This window comes from Mrakia frigida (genome assembly GCF_051309035.1).
Source record: "Mrakia frigida strain ATCC 22029 unplaced genomic scaffold BDY24scaffold_6, whole genome shotgun sequence".
NCBI lineage: Eukaryota > Fungi > Basidiomycota > Tremellomycetes > Cystofilobasidiales > Mrakiaceae > Mrakia > Mrakia frigida.
Genome location: NW_027481275.1, coordinates 390422 through 404957, shown reverse-complemented (window position 1 = coordinate 404957; position 14536 = coordinate 390422). Strand labels below are relative to the sequence as shown.

The 14536-nt window shown below is 55.1% G+C and overlaps 5 protein-coding genes across 5 annotated transcripts; 4 read left to right on the top strand and 1 right to left on the bottom strand.

Moving 5' to 3' along the window:
* Positions 1-47: 47 nt before the first annotated feature.
* BDY24DRAFT_412894 (ABC transporter ATP-binding protein) lies at positions 48-5505 on the top strand (the record flags this gene model as incomplete). Its single annotated transcript, XM_076643123.1, has 6 exons — positions 48-1015; positions 1102-2447; positions 2528-4119; positions 4208-4370; positions 4449-4571; positions 4649-5505. The coding sequence occupies 6 exons, from the start codon at positions 48-50 to the stop codon at positions 5503-5505; spliced, it is 5049 nt and encodes a 1682-aa protein (XP_076499138.1).
* Positions 5506-5686: 181 nt separating this feature from the next.
* Positions 5687-9550, bottom strand: BDY24DRAFT_380650 (NADH-quinone oxidoreductase subunit G family protein). Its single transcript, XM_076639207.1, has 16 exons — positions 9383-9550; positions 9268-9283; positions 9112-9174; positions 8972-8999; positions 8888-8903; positions 8756-8810; positions 8655-8697; positions 8519-8560; positions 8424-8443; positions 8219-8348; positions 7975-8132; positions 7004-7899; positions 6569-6876; positions 6252-6494; positions 6082-6166; positions 5687-5996 (listed from the first exon to the last, which is right to left on the bottom strand). Exons 1-16 carry the CDS (start codon positions 9512-9514, stop codon positions 5964-5966), a joined length of 2268 nt encoding a protein of 755 aa, XP_076499137.1. The 5' UTR covers positions 9515-9550; the 3' UTR covers positions 5687-5963.
* Positions 9551-9802: 252 nt separating this feature from the next.
* BDY24DRAFT_380649 (surfeit locus protein 6-domain-containing protein) lies at positions 9803-11647 on the top strand. Its single transcript, XM_076639206.1, has 5 exons — positions 9803-9942; positions 10053-10142; positions 10305-10802; positions 10903-11264; positions 11352-11647. The coding sequence occupies exons 1-5, from the start codon at positions 9832-9834 to the stop codon at positions 11590-11592; spliced, it is 1302 nt and encodes a 433-aa protein (XP_076499136.1). The 5' UTR covers positions 9803-9831; the 3' UTR covers positions 11593-11647.
* Positions 11583-12694, top strand: BDY24DRAFT_380646 (uncharacterized protein). The gene is made up of 3 exons (XM_076639205.1): positions 11583-11898; positions 11984-12057; positions 12155-12694. Exons 1-3 carry the CDS (start codon positions 11683-11685, stop codon positions 12519-12521), a joined length of 657 nt encoding a protein of 218 aa, XP_076499135.1. The 5' UTR covers positions 11583-11682; the 3' UTR covers positions 12522-12694.
* A 969-nt stretch (positions 12695-13663) lies between these two features.
* BDY24DRAFT_327173 (uncharacterized protein) lies at positions 13664-13822 on the top strand (the record flags this gene model as incomplete). The annotated part of the gene is made up of 1 exon (XM_076637078.1): positions 13664-13822. A coding segment is annotated over one exon (159 nt), but the record flags the coding sequence as incomplete, so codon positions are not given.
* Between the last annotated feature and the right edge of the window lie 714 nt (positions 13823-14536).

Sequence of the window (14536 nt, the reverse complement as noted above, 5' to 3'; positions counted from 1 at the left end):
TTCTAGAGCTCACTCTTCTTTTTCAAGATGAGTCTCTCAACACGGCCATGCCACAAAATCAGCACCAAAGAACTCGATCTTCGATCTCTACTGCTTCCATCTCTCGTCCCTTCTCCCAAAACACCGAGGACGACGAGAGCGACTTCCTGCCTTACAATCGACTTTCCACAGGCCCTCCTCCCTCCTTCTCCTCCAACCCTTCTCGCCAGTTCGACCATCCCATCTCCATCCCAGAAGGATCTTACCACTCCTCGCATCCTCTCCGATCCCCAGCCGAGTCCGCTTTCGCTCTAGACATCAAGGAGGATCCTTACTACCAACCCTTCAATCGAGTCGAGGAATCCTCTTCGACGAGTGAGCTTCGTTCTCCCACCTCGGACGCTCCCCTCTTCTCCCCTCCTTCCTTCAACAACACCAACTTCCACCCTACAACCCCTATCAACTTTGACCCTCCTTCTCACTCCTCCCGACCCATCTACAACGACGATGGAGAGCAGCCTCCTTCGCCTCCTCCCTCCTCTGGACCTCAACTTCCCTCCTCCGACTGGACTCCCGCTCAACCTTCCTTCAAACTCCTCTTCAAGTACTGCACCAAAGCCGAACTAGGGATCGCCATTCCAGCCGTCCTCATCTCGCTGGCAGCGGGAGGGATCACTCCCTACATGACCCAGGTCGTGGGAGATTCCTTCGACGCTTTCGCCTTCTTCCCTCTCGATCCCAAAACAGCGACCGAGGACGAGAAATCGCTCCTTCGAGACAAGATGCAGATCAACTCGCTCTCCCTCATGGCTATGGGGTTCGGATTCATCATCCTCCATACGCTCATGTGCGGCTTGTGGGTTTGGGTGGGAGAGAGGAACATTCGAGCCGTGAGGAGGGAAGTGTACGACAAGGTCGGAGCGAGGGAGATGGAATGGTTCGATTTGGGAATGGGAGTGAACGATGGTGGAGAGGAGATCGACGAGGATCAAGAAGGAGGTGTAGGGGCTGCTGGTTTGATGTCCAAGTTCACGAGGTGAGTTGAAGCAGGTGATAGTTTGGAGGTGAGAAGGATGGTCAAAGCTCGAGGGCTGACTCTCCTCCCCTTCTTTTGCTCTCCAGGGAAACCGACAACGTTCGATTCGCCACCTCCTCAGCTATGGGAGACCTCATCTCGGATTCAACCTCCGTCGTCGCCTGCCTCATCATGGCTTTCCTCAAATCCTGGTCCCTCACCCTCGTTATCCTCGCAGCCATCCCCGTCGTCGTCGTCGCTCAGGGACTCGTCCAAGCAATCACCTTCCCTCTCATGGCCACCGAACGAAGAATCTACGCCGAAGCCTCGACCAAAGCCGAACGAACAGCATCCTCCATCGCTACCGTCAAGGCGTTCAACGCTCAAAAGAGGGAGACGGACGACTTCGAGGTCCTCTGCGAGTCGGGGAGGAAGGTCGAAACGAAGATCGCAACCGCTTGGGGATTCAGCATGGGACTCTCCGCCTTCGTTCTCAGTGCGATGTTTGTCGCCGGATTCTGGTTCGGATCCAAGCTCGTCAGGGAAGGGAAGCTCGCTCCAGGAGGAGTGATGACGGTCTTCTTCGCCACGGTCCTCGCGTCGAACAACGTCCAAGCTTTGATGCCCATCCTCGAACTCATCAACAAGGGAAAAGGATCCATGGTCTCCCTTCAAACCCTCATCAGCCCTCCTCCATCCTCCAACCCATCCGCTCGACCCACCTCCCTTCCTCTCAGCGTCGCAAACTCCTCTCGACCTTTCTCCCATCCCTCCTCTCAAAACGACGCCAACCCAACCAGCCCAACCACTCCCTTCTCCCCCGCTCCCTCCTACTCTCCCTTCGCTCGAGCTCGAAGAGTCATCCCCAGTCGTCCCTCCCATCGACACACGGCTTCCAACACGCTTCAACTCATTCGTCCAACGAGATGTCACGGAGAGTTCGTCCTTCGAAACGTCACCTTCGCCTACCCGTCGCGTCCTCACGCTCCAGCTCTCAAGGACGTCACCGTCTTCCTTCCAGCAGGAGAAACGACTTTCATCGTCGGAGGATCGGGATCGGGGAAGTCGACCATCTCCCAGCTCCTCCTTCAGCTCTATCGACCGGGACGAGGATCGATCACCTTCGACGACCAGGAAATCGGACTCCTCGACCCAGCATGGATGAAGGATCACATCGCCTCGGTCCAGCAGGGATGCATCCTCTTCGATATGACGGTCCACCAGAACGTTGCTCTCGGACTCGCAGGATCGAAGACGAGACGGCCGGAGGACGTGACGAGGGAGGAAGTCGTCGCTGCTTGTCGAACGGCTCTGATGGACGATTTCATCAAGGGATTGCCGGACGGGTACGAGACGAAGCTCGGAAATGGAGGAGCAGATCTGAGTGGAGGTCAGAAGCAACGTATCGCTATCGCCAGAGCCGTCGTTCGAGATCCTACGGTCCTGATCTTGGGTAAGTTCGACGCGTCTTCCCGCTCTTCCTCCTCCGAGCTCTTTGCTGACCTCCTCACCTTTTTTGTTTCTTTCACTCAGACGAGTGCACCTCCGCTCTCGATGCGGTCTCTCGAGTCCTCGTCTTCGAAGCCGTCAAGAGGTGGAGGAAGAACCGAACGACGATCGTCATCACCCACGACCTCTCCCAAATCGTCGACGAGGATTTCGTCTACCTGCTCAAGGACGGAGCCGTCGTCGAGGAAGGATACCGCTCGGATCTCGTTCGGGCAGGGAAGGACTTTGCTAGGATGGCGTCGGATCAGACGAAGGAGCCTATTCCCGAGATCCAGCTCGACGACGAATGGGACGACGGGGAGGAAGTCCTCGAGAACCTCGCTCTCCAAGAGCCAGAACCGTCGTTCTTCGGATTCAACCTCTCGGTCCCAGGAGCTACTCGTCCCCAGTCGTCCAACCATCGTCAATCGACCAACGCGTCCTACTTCGACATCCTCGCTGGATACGGAAGCGGAGTCGAGTACGAGAAACGAGCGTCCTTCAAGCCCACCACCCAAACGCCCTCCATCCACTCCGTCGACTCCGCCTCCTCTCCCTCTCCCTACGGCGGCAACAAACGAGCCAGCCGACAAGCTCCCGTTCCTCTCCGAGCCTTCACCAACAGGCCCCGTCTCTCGTCGTACGGATCGTCAGGTTCAGGTCAACTTCCTCCCTCTCCCATCGCCGACCATCGAGCCTCCTGGCGAAACATCGGTCGAAAGGGATCCAACTCCAACCCTACCACTCCCACCAGTCCCTCCTTCCCTCGAAGTCCTCCTCCTCCAGGCCTCAACGTCCCTCAGATCTTCGTCTCCGAGTCGGAAGCCGAATCAGAGTTCCTCTCAGATCTCAAGCAACGAGGGGAGCTCACGGTTCAGGGACGATCGGCTCTCCTCTACCCAGGATCAAGAGTCAAGAGGTCTTCGGCAGGCGAGGACTCGAAGAAGGTCGACGAGATGGGACACGTCCTCGTCGACATGGAGAACGACGGAGGAAAGGGAACGAAGGAGGACGCGCACGACCCATCGATCTTCTCCGTCATGATCCAGTGGTACCCCTCCGTCCCTAACAAGTTCATGTTCCTCGTCGCCTTCATCACCGCCCTCGGACACGGAATCATCACTCCCCTCTGGGCCAACTACCTCTCCCTCCTCATGGGTCTCGTCGCAGCGGGAGGAACCGATTCGGCTGGCCTCCTCAAGAACTCCATCATTTCCCTCGTCCTCGCGGTCGGCGACGGATTCTGCGTCTGCGTCTCCTACATCTGCTTCGAGACTGTCGCCTACCGCTGGGTCGCCAACCTCCGAGGACAGTGCTTCCAACTCATCGTTGCTCAAGACAAGGAATGGTTCGATCGATCCGAGAACAGTTCGGCGACGCTGGTTCAGAACATCATCAAGGACGCCGATGATATGGCTCCCATCGTCTCGACCATCCCTGGGCATTTCCTCACGGCGGTGGCGATGGTCTCGTTCGGATCGATCTGGGCGATGACGGTGGGCTGGAAGTTGACGCTGGTGGGAGTTGCGGTGATTCCTGTGTTTGGGTTGGCGATTGGGGTGCAGTTTATGTTGCTGAACAACGTAGAGTTGAGGAACAAGAGAATGAGGGAGGAGGTGGCGAAGATCTTCTACGAGGTGAGTTCTTCGTTCGCTTCGTTTCGTTCCCTCTCTCGTCGTTCGACGCGTCCTGACTTCTTCTCGTCTTCGCTTCTCTTTCGTGCAGAGCGTCTCCAACGTTCGAGCAGTCCGAGCTATGGCTCTCGAGTCCGTCTTCTCGGAGAAGTTTGAGATCGCCTTGGAGTTCGCCTACACGAGTGGAAGGAAGGGAGCTTGGATCCAGGGGATGGGAAGTGGTCTGATGAATGGGCTGGTCTATTTCGTCGAGGGTGAGTCTTCTTGTCTTCCCTCTCTCTTTTCCTCAAGCTCCACTGACTCTTCACTCTCCTTTCCGCTTGCTTTTCCAGCCCTCCTCTTCTTCATGATCGCCGTCCTCATGATCCAGGGAAGCTACACCTATGCGACTGCCCTTCGAGTCTTCTCCCTCATCGTCTTCTCCATCACCTTTGCGGCTCAGATGCTCGCCTTCCGTGAGTCCTCTTCTTCTCATCGATCCTCCTTCCTCTTCCTTTGCTGACCAAGTTTTATTCCTTCCTCCATTTCTCAGTCCCTACCGTCGCCAAAGCCAAACGAGCAGCCATCGACTTCAGTCGTCTCGTCGCTCTGTCCGGCTCCGTCATCAAGGAGCAAGTCGGAGATCTTCGACCTACCATCACGGGTCAGATCTCTTACTCGGACGTCCACTTCGCCTACCCTTCTCGACCGGACGTTCCAGTTCTCGCAGGAGTCAGCTTCGACATCTCTCCCGGAGAATGCGTCGCCATCGTCGGAGGATCAGGATCCGGGAAATCCACCATCGCAGCCCTCCTTCAACGACTCTACGAACCCACCTCGGGAGAAATCCGTCTCGACAAGCACCTCCTCGGCTCCTCCGACACTCAATGGCTCCGAGATCACATCTCCATCGTCTCCCAAACCCCAGCCCTCTTCGACGCGTCCGTCACGAACAACATCTCCTACGGATCTCCCAACCTCCCCTTCCACGAAGTCGAACGAGCTTGTCGAGCAGCCAACGTCCACGATTTCATCCTCACTCTCCCCAAAGGATACGACACCAACCTCGGAGAGAACGCTTCGCTCATCTCGGGAGGACAAGCACAACGACTCCAAATCGCTCGAGCTCTCGTCAAACGAGCGGACATCCTCATCCTCGACGAGTGCACGTCCGCTTTGGACGCGGACAACCAAGCTGCTGTGTTGGATACGGTGATGAGGGTCAGGATGGACAGGACGGTGATCATGGTGACGCACAAGTTGGCGGCGATGCAGATGTGCTCGAGGATTTTGGTGGTTGCGGATGGAGTGATCGTGGAGGATGGGACGTTCGACGATTTGGTGGCGAAGAGGGGGGTGTTTAGTGAGTTGGCGAGGGGTGGAGAGTTTGAGTCTTCGGGAGACGCGTAGATTTATAGACATCGGTCTCGTTTGCTTTCTCTCTTTTTGTTTTTTCTTGTTCACGAACACTTTGGTTTCTCGGTTTCCTTTCGTTATTCTCTTTGCTTCTATATCTGCTGTACGGTTACGACTCTGACGAGATCTTGATGATGTAGTAGTCCTACTTTCGCGAGAGGTTCGAGTGAGGAGGAGCGAAGGGAAGTAGATGAGATCGTGAAGAAGGAGAGAGAGAGAGGAGAGAAGAGAAGAGAGAGAAGAGATCGTTGAAAGGAGTGAAACCGAGAGGGAGAGACGTGAAAGTAAAGACGTGAAAGAAAGAGTGAGGAAAGAGAAGGAGAGAGAAAGTGTAAGGTACATGCAACGACGAAGAGAGAACGAGGCGAAACGAAGGTAAAGAGGGTCGAAAGAAACGAGAGAGAAGCGAAGCGGAATCGACTATAGACAAAGGGAATGAGGCTCTGAGAGCTCTAAGCGAAGGCGATTTCTCCTTCCGGAGCAACCTGAGAAAGAGAAAGACGCGTCGAAGAGGTCAGTCAACGCCGTTTCGACAAAGGGACGAAGACGCGTCGGGAAGGGCGTGCTCACGATTTGCTGCTCGGCGTCAGGATCCAGCGATATTTTGTAGTTCTTGTCGTGGAAAGCCCGAGAGCACTGAGCCATGGTAACGGAACTGAACACGGCACGAATCGAGTCAGACGAGGCATCTTCCCTCCGAAACGGAAAAGAGATGGAGACAAAGACTTCGTTGGACTCACCTCCTCGAAATCACATCCGTCTGGTAGAAATTCTTCACCGGAAGAGAAAACTTCTCGCCTGCAGTCGCCTTCGATCCCTTGAGCGACGACGAAAGTTGACGAAGTCCTTGGAGAGTGACGTCGACCGAAGGCTTCTCGATGTTCTCGTATCGAACGAGGGTCGGCGAGAGATCCCACATTCGATCCCGAAGAGTCACGACGTCGTCGTAGGGCAGAGGGACTCCGAGGACTTCCGAGAGAGCTCTGAAAGGACGAAAAGAGGATCCGAGACGCGTCAGTTTCGATCTCTCGACGGATCTGAGAGAGTAGCAAATTACCTGAGGATCTTCCAATCTTCCCGAGAGGCACCTGGTGGAGGAACGGAGGTACGTCCAAGCTGAGATCGTCCTTCAGTGTTGACCCACGTCGTCGCTTTCTCCGTATAAGCTGAGCCTGGGAGGCAGACGTCGGCGAACTGAGCTCCCACGTCTCCGTGGTGACCCTGGTAGACGACGAAAGCGTTCTCGGGGATGTCCTTCCCATCGACCTCGTCGGCGTTGAGGAGGTAGATGAACTTGGGTGTGGTCTTGGACGCGGAGAGGGAGGGAATGAATCCGATGTCGTAGGCGGCGGCTCGAGAAGCGGCCTGGTAGTACAATCGAAGCAGAAGGAGTCGAATGGTCAGTTGTTGAGAAATCGAAGCGAACGATAGCACGAGAACGAAAGCGATAAAGAGCGGACGGGGCCCAGAAACGAAAAGGAAGACGACTCACTCGTTGCAGAACCGACAGACCTGTCCACTCCTCCGTCACGAACCTCTCCTTGTTCTTCTCCACGTACTTCCCCAGAGCCTCGTATACTGCCTTCCCACTCTCCGACTCCGAGACTCCGCTCCCAACGATGATCAACGGTCGCTTTGCCTCAGCAAAGACCTTCGCAAACCCCTTCTTCTCCTCCGTTCCTCCTCCTGCTCCCAAGAACTTGACAACGTCTTCAAAGTTCTTCCCTAGATCCTCGTAGGTGTATGTGAGATCGACCTTCTCTCCGAAGAGACCGAATTGAACCGGACTGTTGAGGTACGACCGACGAAGACGCGTGTTAATGATGGCTGCTTCGTGACGAGGGTTGGTTCCGACGAGGAGGACGGCGTCCGCTGAGTCGAGACCGACGATGGTAGAGTTGAAGAGGTAGTTGGATCGAACGTCGATTCCGTGGGCAGGGGGTTTATCTCCGAGAGGGTGGTCGAGAGCGAGGTTCTCCGATCCGAGACGATGGACGAAGTCTCGAAGAGCGACGAGGGACTCGGTGTCGGCCAGATGACCAGCGACGGCTTTGATCTGATCTCCTTGAGCTCCGGAGCGGAGCAGACCCTCGGCGACGGCGGTGAGAGCGTCCTTCCAGCTGGCGGGAACGAACCGATCTCCCTCCTTGACGAGAGGCGTGGTGAGACGTTGGAAGCGAAGTCCGTCGTTCGAGTACCGAGTTTTGTCGTTGATCCATTCCTCGTTGACCTCGTCGTTGATCCTAGGTTGGATCCTCATGACCTGGACTCCTCGAGAATCGATTCGGATGTTCGAGCCAACGGCGTCGAGGACGTCGACCGACTCCGTCTTCTTGAGCTCCCACGGACGAGCTTGGAAGGCGTAAGGCTTCGAGGTGAGGGCTCCAACTATAGTGAAGAGGAGTCTCAGTCAGACTTTACATTCGAGAACTTGACGAGAGAAAGGAGGAGAGAAAGACGCACCAGGGCAAAGATCGACGATGTTTCCTGACATCTCCGAGTCCATGACTTTCTCGACGTACATCCCGATCTGAAGATCGTTTCCTCGTCCAGTCGTACCAAGATCCTCGACTCCGGCAACCTCGTTGGCGAAACGAACGCATCGAGTGCATTGAATGCAGCTGAAGACCAGACGAAAGGGAAAGAGGCGTCTCGTTCAGTCGCGTCGTCGTCTCTTCGACGAGTTCAAGAAAGCGAAGATACTCACCGATTCATCGACGTCTTGACCAGAGGGCCCAAATCCTTGTTCTCTACAGCCCGCTTCCCAGTAATCTCGTGCATCCTCGTTCGATCGGAACCGTATCGCATCGACTGATCTTGAAGGTCGCATTCTCCACCTGTTTTGAGAGGGAGGGAGAGATAGAGAAAGAAGTCAGCATCGGCGGCTAGAGAGTGAGATCACGAACACGAACCTTGATCGCAAATCGGGCAGCTGATAGAAAGAAAACACGAGGGAGGTCAGTCAACACTTCGAGAGAGATGAGAGGGACAGAGAGAGGAGACTCACTCGAGTGGATGATTCGCGAGCAGGAACTCCATGACTCCCTCTCTGGAATAATTGAAGAAAGCGTGGCAGAGGTAAATAATGAGCTGATGTTGTATCTGGATGAGCAGGGCAGAAGGGAACGAAGAAGGGAACGAACCGAGCCTTGTGGACGACTGGCGTGTTCGTGAAGACTTGTTGACCTGGAGATGAGCGAAGAGTTCAGCTCAAATCACTGATCGAAAGCTCAGCGCTACTTACCGTTCAGAGCTGGCATAGCGCACGAAGCTTGAGGCTTTGGAGGTCCTGGTTTAACCTGATAAAGACAAAGGAGAACAGGTCGGTTTCAGTCGACTGATCTGCTCTTCGCTCTCTCGACCCTCTTCAACGAACCTCTACGAGACACATCCTGAGAAAGCAAGGTAAGATTCGTCAGCCCATCGAGTGAGATCGATCAAGGTGTAAAACTGAACTGACCTGCAGTTTCCGGCGATGGCGAGACGGTCTGAAAGGGAGAGGAGGAGGAGGAGGAAGAGGGAAGGTCAGCTTGAAGCGCCTTCCTCCGACGAGATCGATGCCTCTCTCGCTTCTGACAGAGATACGAAGCTGAAACTCACCATGATAGCAGAATCTGGGGATGGTGGTACCGTTGACCTCGCAAGCTTGAAGAATCGTCGAGCCTGAAGATGGAGGATGGGAGGAGGAGGGAGGGAGAAGGTCAGAGATGGCGACGTCCTCGAACTCCTTCCACTCCTACAGCTTCCCATACGAACCTTGGGGTACGGTAACCTGTAACGGAAGAGAGAGAGGATCAGAGAGTGCCGTAAGCTCGGAATTAAGTAGGAGAGGGAGGAAGGGAGAGGCGACGGAGGAGAGGTTGAGACTCACGGATACCCCATCAATCGTGAGGGTCACATCCGCTCGTCTTGTCGTCGAGGTAGAGAACAAGCGCGAGGATCGAAGGAGGGAAGAGGATGCTGCCGTCCTCGATGCTGCTGATTGAAGGGATAGCCTGAGCATCTCTGTTCGAGAAAGGGAGGGAAGGGTGAGGATGGAAGTTGGAGGTGAGGGCGGAGAGAGGGAGGGGCAGAGTGTGGAGAGCGAGGAGGAGAGTGGCCAGTGAGCACTCGCCGTTTTCTTCCCTTCCACAAAACAAATCTGCGAGAGAACACCTCTTCAGATGCTCGGATCCAGAACTCATTCCTCCCTCGTTTTTGAATTGAGAAAATTGGAAGGAGGAAGCCGCTTTGAGCTGCGGGGGTTCCTTGAGCCAGAGGTGGACTCTATCGATTTTCGACTAGTTGACCTCCAACACCTTCCTTCTCCTCCCCGTCCCTATGAGCTCCTCCCTTCTCGCTTCTCTCGAGTCGCACAACTCAGCCTTCGAGGCTCTGTTGAGTCTCATTCCAGCTCGACACTACATCAGAGACGAGACCATGGACGACGAGGTAAGTCGCTACAAACTTGACCTCACCTTTCGACTCTCCTTCCTTTGCCTTCTCCTCTTCCTCCGTTCCTCGCTGATCTTGTCATCTCTTCGCTTCATCTTTCCTATCAGCACGACAACAAGTACATGAAGAACAAGAAGAACAAGTCCACTCCCAAGCAGGAGCTCAAGGAGAGGAGCAAGAAGGCGAAGAAGGACAAGGTCAGCTCGAGCTTCACTCTTTCCTTCCCTTCCCTCAACTCCAACGGCTCTCAACCATCTTGCTGTCAACCCTCGAGCGAATCGACCTGCTGGACAGCAGCTTCCCCTCTTTAACCAATGCTGACCTTGCTTGCTCCGTTCTATCTGCTTCCCGTCTACCAGCTCGATCCCTCCAACAACCTCACCGTTCCCGAACTCCTCAACCGAGCCGCTCAACTCGAAGCTTCCACCTCTACCTCCTCCTCCTCCAAGAAATCCAAAAAGACCTCCAAGCCTACACCCGAATCCGATGCTTCCGACGAGGACGACGATTCTGAATCGGACGACGTCTCCATGGTCGACGGTGACCTCGCTACTTCTTCCTCCCACACCTCGCGTCAACCCATCCCTGAACCCACCTCCGTCGCCGACCTTCACGCCAAACTCCAAGCTCGTATCGCCAGTCTGCAAGGAAAGCGATTCGGAACTGGAGCCAACGCTGGATACGAGGCTGGGAGCAAGGAGGAGCTGTTGGAGGAGGCTAGAATCAGGAGAGGAGAGCTCAGGGAGAAGAGGAGGAAGAAGACCAAGGAGGAGAAGAAGCTTGAGAAGAAGCAGGGTGGGAAGGACGAGGGATGGAAGAAGAAGAGTGCGGATGAGAAGACTGTCAACCCAGGAAAGGTATGTTTTGCGTTTTCCTTCGCGTCGAGCTCGAGCGAGCGTCGAAAACTGACATTTTCTCTCCCTCCCTCGCGTCCCTCTCTTCCTTCCTCTCTCTCAGACCGTCCTCCTCGTCCCCGAAATCAAGACTCCCGCTCCCTCCGCCGCTGCTGGCCTCACCTTCAACCAGTTCACCCTCCCCTCCACCTTCGGTGCTTCCTCCTCCAAACCCTCCGTCTCCGCCAACTCCAAGAAAGGGAAACCTCTGCCTGCCAACCCCGTTCACGCCCTCGCTGCCCTCACCGCTCAGAAGGCCAAGCTCGCCGGTCTTCCTGAGGAGATTCGATCCGAGAAGGAGGCTGCTGCCCGATGGGAGACTGCTCTGGAGCGTGCGGAGGGTGGAAAGGTCAGGGACGACGCTGGGAGGTTGAAGAAGGCCGCGAAGAGGAAGGAGAAGGAGAAGGCGAAGAGCAGTACCGAGTGGTGAGCATTCTTCCAGTCTCTTTTCACTCTCCTCGATTCTAGAGCTCGACGAAGCTGACCCTTACTTTCCTTGTTCGTTTCACCCAGGGCCGACCGAAAGGAGCACCTTCGTTCGTCGCAAGCCGTCAAGCAGAAGAAGCGATCCGAGAACATCTCTTCGCGTCTGGAGGCGAGGAAGAACATCAAGAAGGGGATCAAGCCCAAGGGGGACAAGAAGAGCTTCAAGAAGGATTCCGGACCTTCGAGAGGTGGGTTCGAGGGGAAGAAGGGTCCCAAGCACTCGGGGAGCAGTGGGAAGTCTGCAGGAGGAGGGAAGGGAGGAGAGTAGATTTGTTGCTCTCGTTAGACTTTTTCAGGGATACGATCGTTGTGTCTCCGAGAAACCTCCTGCTTTCTTGGCCGGCCTGAGAGGAACGAAATGAAAGCAGTCGGTCCAAATGGAGAGGAAGTTCAAGGTCGAGCTCACCTTCTCCCTTCCCTTCGACAGCCACTTCTCCCTCTCGCTCCTTCTTCCATTCCTCGACGTTCTCTTCATGAGAACAAACCCCAAATGAGCAGCTCACTCACAGACGAAGAACTAGCGACTTGCAAAGCTTTCCGAGCTCACGACTTCGACGCCGATGAAGAGTTCCAGGTTCGTTGAGCTCGACCTCCTTCCCTCCTTCTTTTGATCTCTCGAGACTGACTGACTCCCCACTTGGGATTGTCGGCTTGTACAGTCGACCTATCAGAAACTAGACGATCAAGGAATAGCTCCAGAGCTTCTCAAAGCTCAGCTTCACTTCTACAGCTCGTGAGTTGGACTTCGAGCTCATCTTCCCCTCTCCTCCCTCTTCCCCTTCCTCTCTCCGAGCCCAACGCTGACTCTTCTATCCCTCGTCTCACCACAGGAAACACACTCCCATATCCCTCTCCTCCTATCGCCGCTATCTCAAACCTCACACCACCTCCTCCTCCAGCAACAACGAACCGTCGCAGCACGACCGAAGCTCAGTCCTGACGGGCGACGAACAACCTCCTGCGCCCATCCCTTTCCAAGAGCTGGCTGCTTTGATCGCGGAGGGGAGGATCGGAGAAGTTCCCGTGATGGAGACGAGGGATGGAGTCGTCCAGGAGGTGAGTTTTGCTTGGTTGGAACGAGGGAGAGGAGGGGCAGGAGACGCAGGAGGAGACGCGTTCGCTATGCTGGAACTGACAGGGGTTTGGAATTGTGGTTGTTCTTCGGTGTTGATTAGGAGCCGAAGGAGGGTGTGGTGAAAGGAGAGGTGAGGTTGAAGCCTTGGGAGGTTGGGAAGGGGACAGAGGCGACGGCGAAGGATGAAGTCGCGTTGGAGTCTTGAGGCAGTAGTTGACGGCCCCAGGTTCGTTTTGGTACATTCTTAGAGGGAGATAGTCTGAAGATGTCATCTCTCTTCGAGCGAGGTTTGCCATGTTCTGATGGGAGAAAAAATCAGCTCGAAAGGGTGACATCCGTCGCCCGTCGCTCCGGACGCGTCTTTGAAGCCCCAGCGTTCAAAAGTTGACTCGTTTGCATCAGGTCGGTTTCTTCAGCAGCTCTTTTACATGCTCGCAAATTTCCTGGGCTACCACTAGCTTGAAAGCGAGTCAAAACCGCTACACGTGCTTTTACTGGGTTTCCAATGTCGAGCTCACACCTTCCCTTTCTTCTCTTCTTTCTCTCTCCAACCCTCACCCCCTCCCCGAACTCTTCTTCACCGTCTCGGATGATATCGTTCTTCTAAGATCTCTGTTCACGACACATCACCAGCACCAACCCACCCTCTTCGTTCTCTTTCTCTAGAGCTCTACGGTCACCCAACCTCCCTTCTTCCTTCCCCTCTCTCCCCTTCACCTCGAGCTCGACCTTCCAGATCCCTTAACACTCCTCACCCGATCGCCCCGCTTCCTCCTAGACTCCCTTCAAATCACCCTTTCGCCTACTTCATTCACGCTTTCTCATCATGGTCGTGAGTTCCGTCCAAGGCAGGAGACCCAAGCGCTTTGAGCTCGTCGATTTCTGACCCTTCCTTTGCTTTGCCCGATGCTCCTTCTGACCGTTTTCTACCAGCTCATCAACGAGGTTAGTAGAGTTGACTCGAATCTCGTCTGTAGTACTCTTACTGACTCCCTTTCCGCTTTCGCTATAGACGAAATACGCCTGGTACGATCTTCTCGCTCCTCTCCTTCCTCTTCCCTTCGACACACAGCTCACCACGTTGCCATCTGAAACTGACTGCTCTTCGCTCTCTTCGCTCCCAACAGTCAATCTTGCATCAAAGGTCAGTACCAAGATCCTTCCTATCTCCTTTGGAGTGTCAATCGTCGAAGGAAGAGCGAGAAAGCTGACCTTCCACTCGTGTCTCTCTGTCCTTCCCTCACCTCTTTCGTTTCTCGTTGCTCTCCCAGGGCATCGATCTTCAAGCTGCACCCATACCGACCGACCTCTGTTCGAAATCAAGAAGAAGGGTCGACCAGCAACTCAATGCACTCACTGTAGGGAACTCAGGAAGACCAAACAGGTTCACGTCAAGTGCATGTGCGAGGCGCCTTCCGCTCCTCCAACTCCTCTCGCTGCTCCCGTCGCCTCTACCTCCTCCTCATCCTCGAGAGCTGCTATGGACGAACCGTTCAGTGGTGGAGAGTCTTCGTCGTCTGCTGCTGCTGGTGAGTTGCGTTCGTCTCGAGCAAGGGTTCGGTTGACTGAAGCTGACCTTCAACCTTCCTCCCTGCTTTCTCCGAACCCAGCTCCTCCCTCTCAATCCAAACCGAAGACCAAGACGAAGAAGAAGGACGTCACTCTCAACCCTCCCATCTTCCCCAATGGCCTCAAGGACTATCATGAGATGGCTATTGCAGCTGAGGCTCTGAGCGGACTGCTGGGCGGTCCGGCTGTCGTCGTGAAGAACGAGAAGTCTTCAGGTGAATTACTTTTCCTTCCTTCCCTATCTCAGCCAGCATTCGAGCTTTCATCTGACTCTTTCCCTTCTTCTCCGCCTCAGTCAATTCTCTTCTGAATCCCTGCATGTGTCGAGGTGAGCTTTTCGAGAGACAACGAAGATACCGCGTCGCACACGCTTCGAGCTCACTTCTCTCTCCGCGGTCTTTTTTTCTCTTCAGCGGGAGGAGGATGTGCCTGCTGCACCGACAAAAAGAAGCCATCCAAGAAGGCAGACGGTCCCTCCCCATCTTCCAGCTCCGGAGCTGGTGGCTGCTGCTCCTCGAAGTCGAAACAACCCAATCCCGTCGCGCCTGCTCCTCCTCTCCCTCCCTCC

Bases quoted from the DNA above. Each gene is read 5' to 3' on its own strand.
- BDY24DRAFT_380650 (XM_076639207.1), bottom strand. From the start codon at position 9,514: ATGCTCAGGCTATCCCTTCAATCAGCAGCATCGAGGACGGCAGCATCC. The intron at 9,000-9,111 runs GTGAGTTTCAGC...TCTCCCTTTCAG, and splicing joins CCCCAGATTCTGCTATCATG to ACCGTCTCGCCATCGCCGGA. The intron at 8,444-8,518 runs GTGAGTCTCCTC...TCTTTCTATCAG, and splicing joins CTCGCGAATCATCCACTCGA to CTGCCCGATTTGCGATCAAG.
- BDY24DRAFT_380649 (XM_076639206.1), top strand. From the start codon at position 9,832: ATGAGCTCCTCCCTTCTCGCTTCTCTCGAGTCGCACAACTCAGCCTTC. The intron at 9,943-10,052 runs GTAAGTCGCTAC...CTTTCCTATCAG, and splicing joins ACGAGACCATGGACGACGAG to CACGACAACAAGTACATGAA. The intron at 10,143-10,304 runs GTCAGCTCGAGC...CCCGTCTACCAG, and splicing joins AGAAGGCGAAGAAGGACAAG to CTCGATCCCTCCAACAACCT.
- BDY24DRAFT_380646 (XM_076639205.1), top strand. From the start codon at position 11,683: ATGAAAGCAGTCGGTCCAAATGGAGAGGAAGTTCAAGGTCGAGCTCAC. The intron at 11,899-11,983 runs GTTCGTTGAGCT...CGGCTTGTACAG, and splicing joins ACGCCGATGAAGAGTTCCAG to TCGACCTATCAGAAACTAGA. The intron at 12,058-12,154 runs GTGAGTTGGACT...GTCTCACCACAG, and splicing joins CAGCTTCACTTCTACAGCTC to GAAACACACTCCCATATCCC.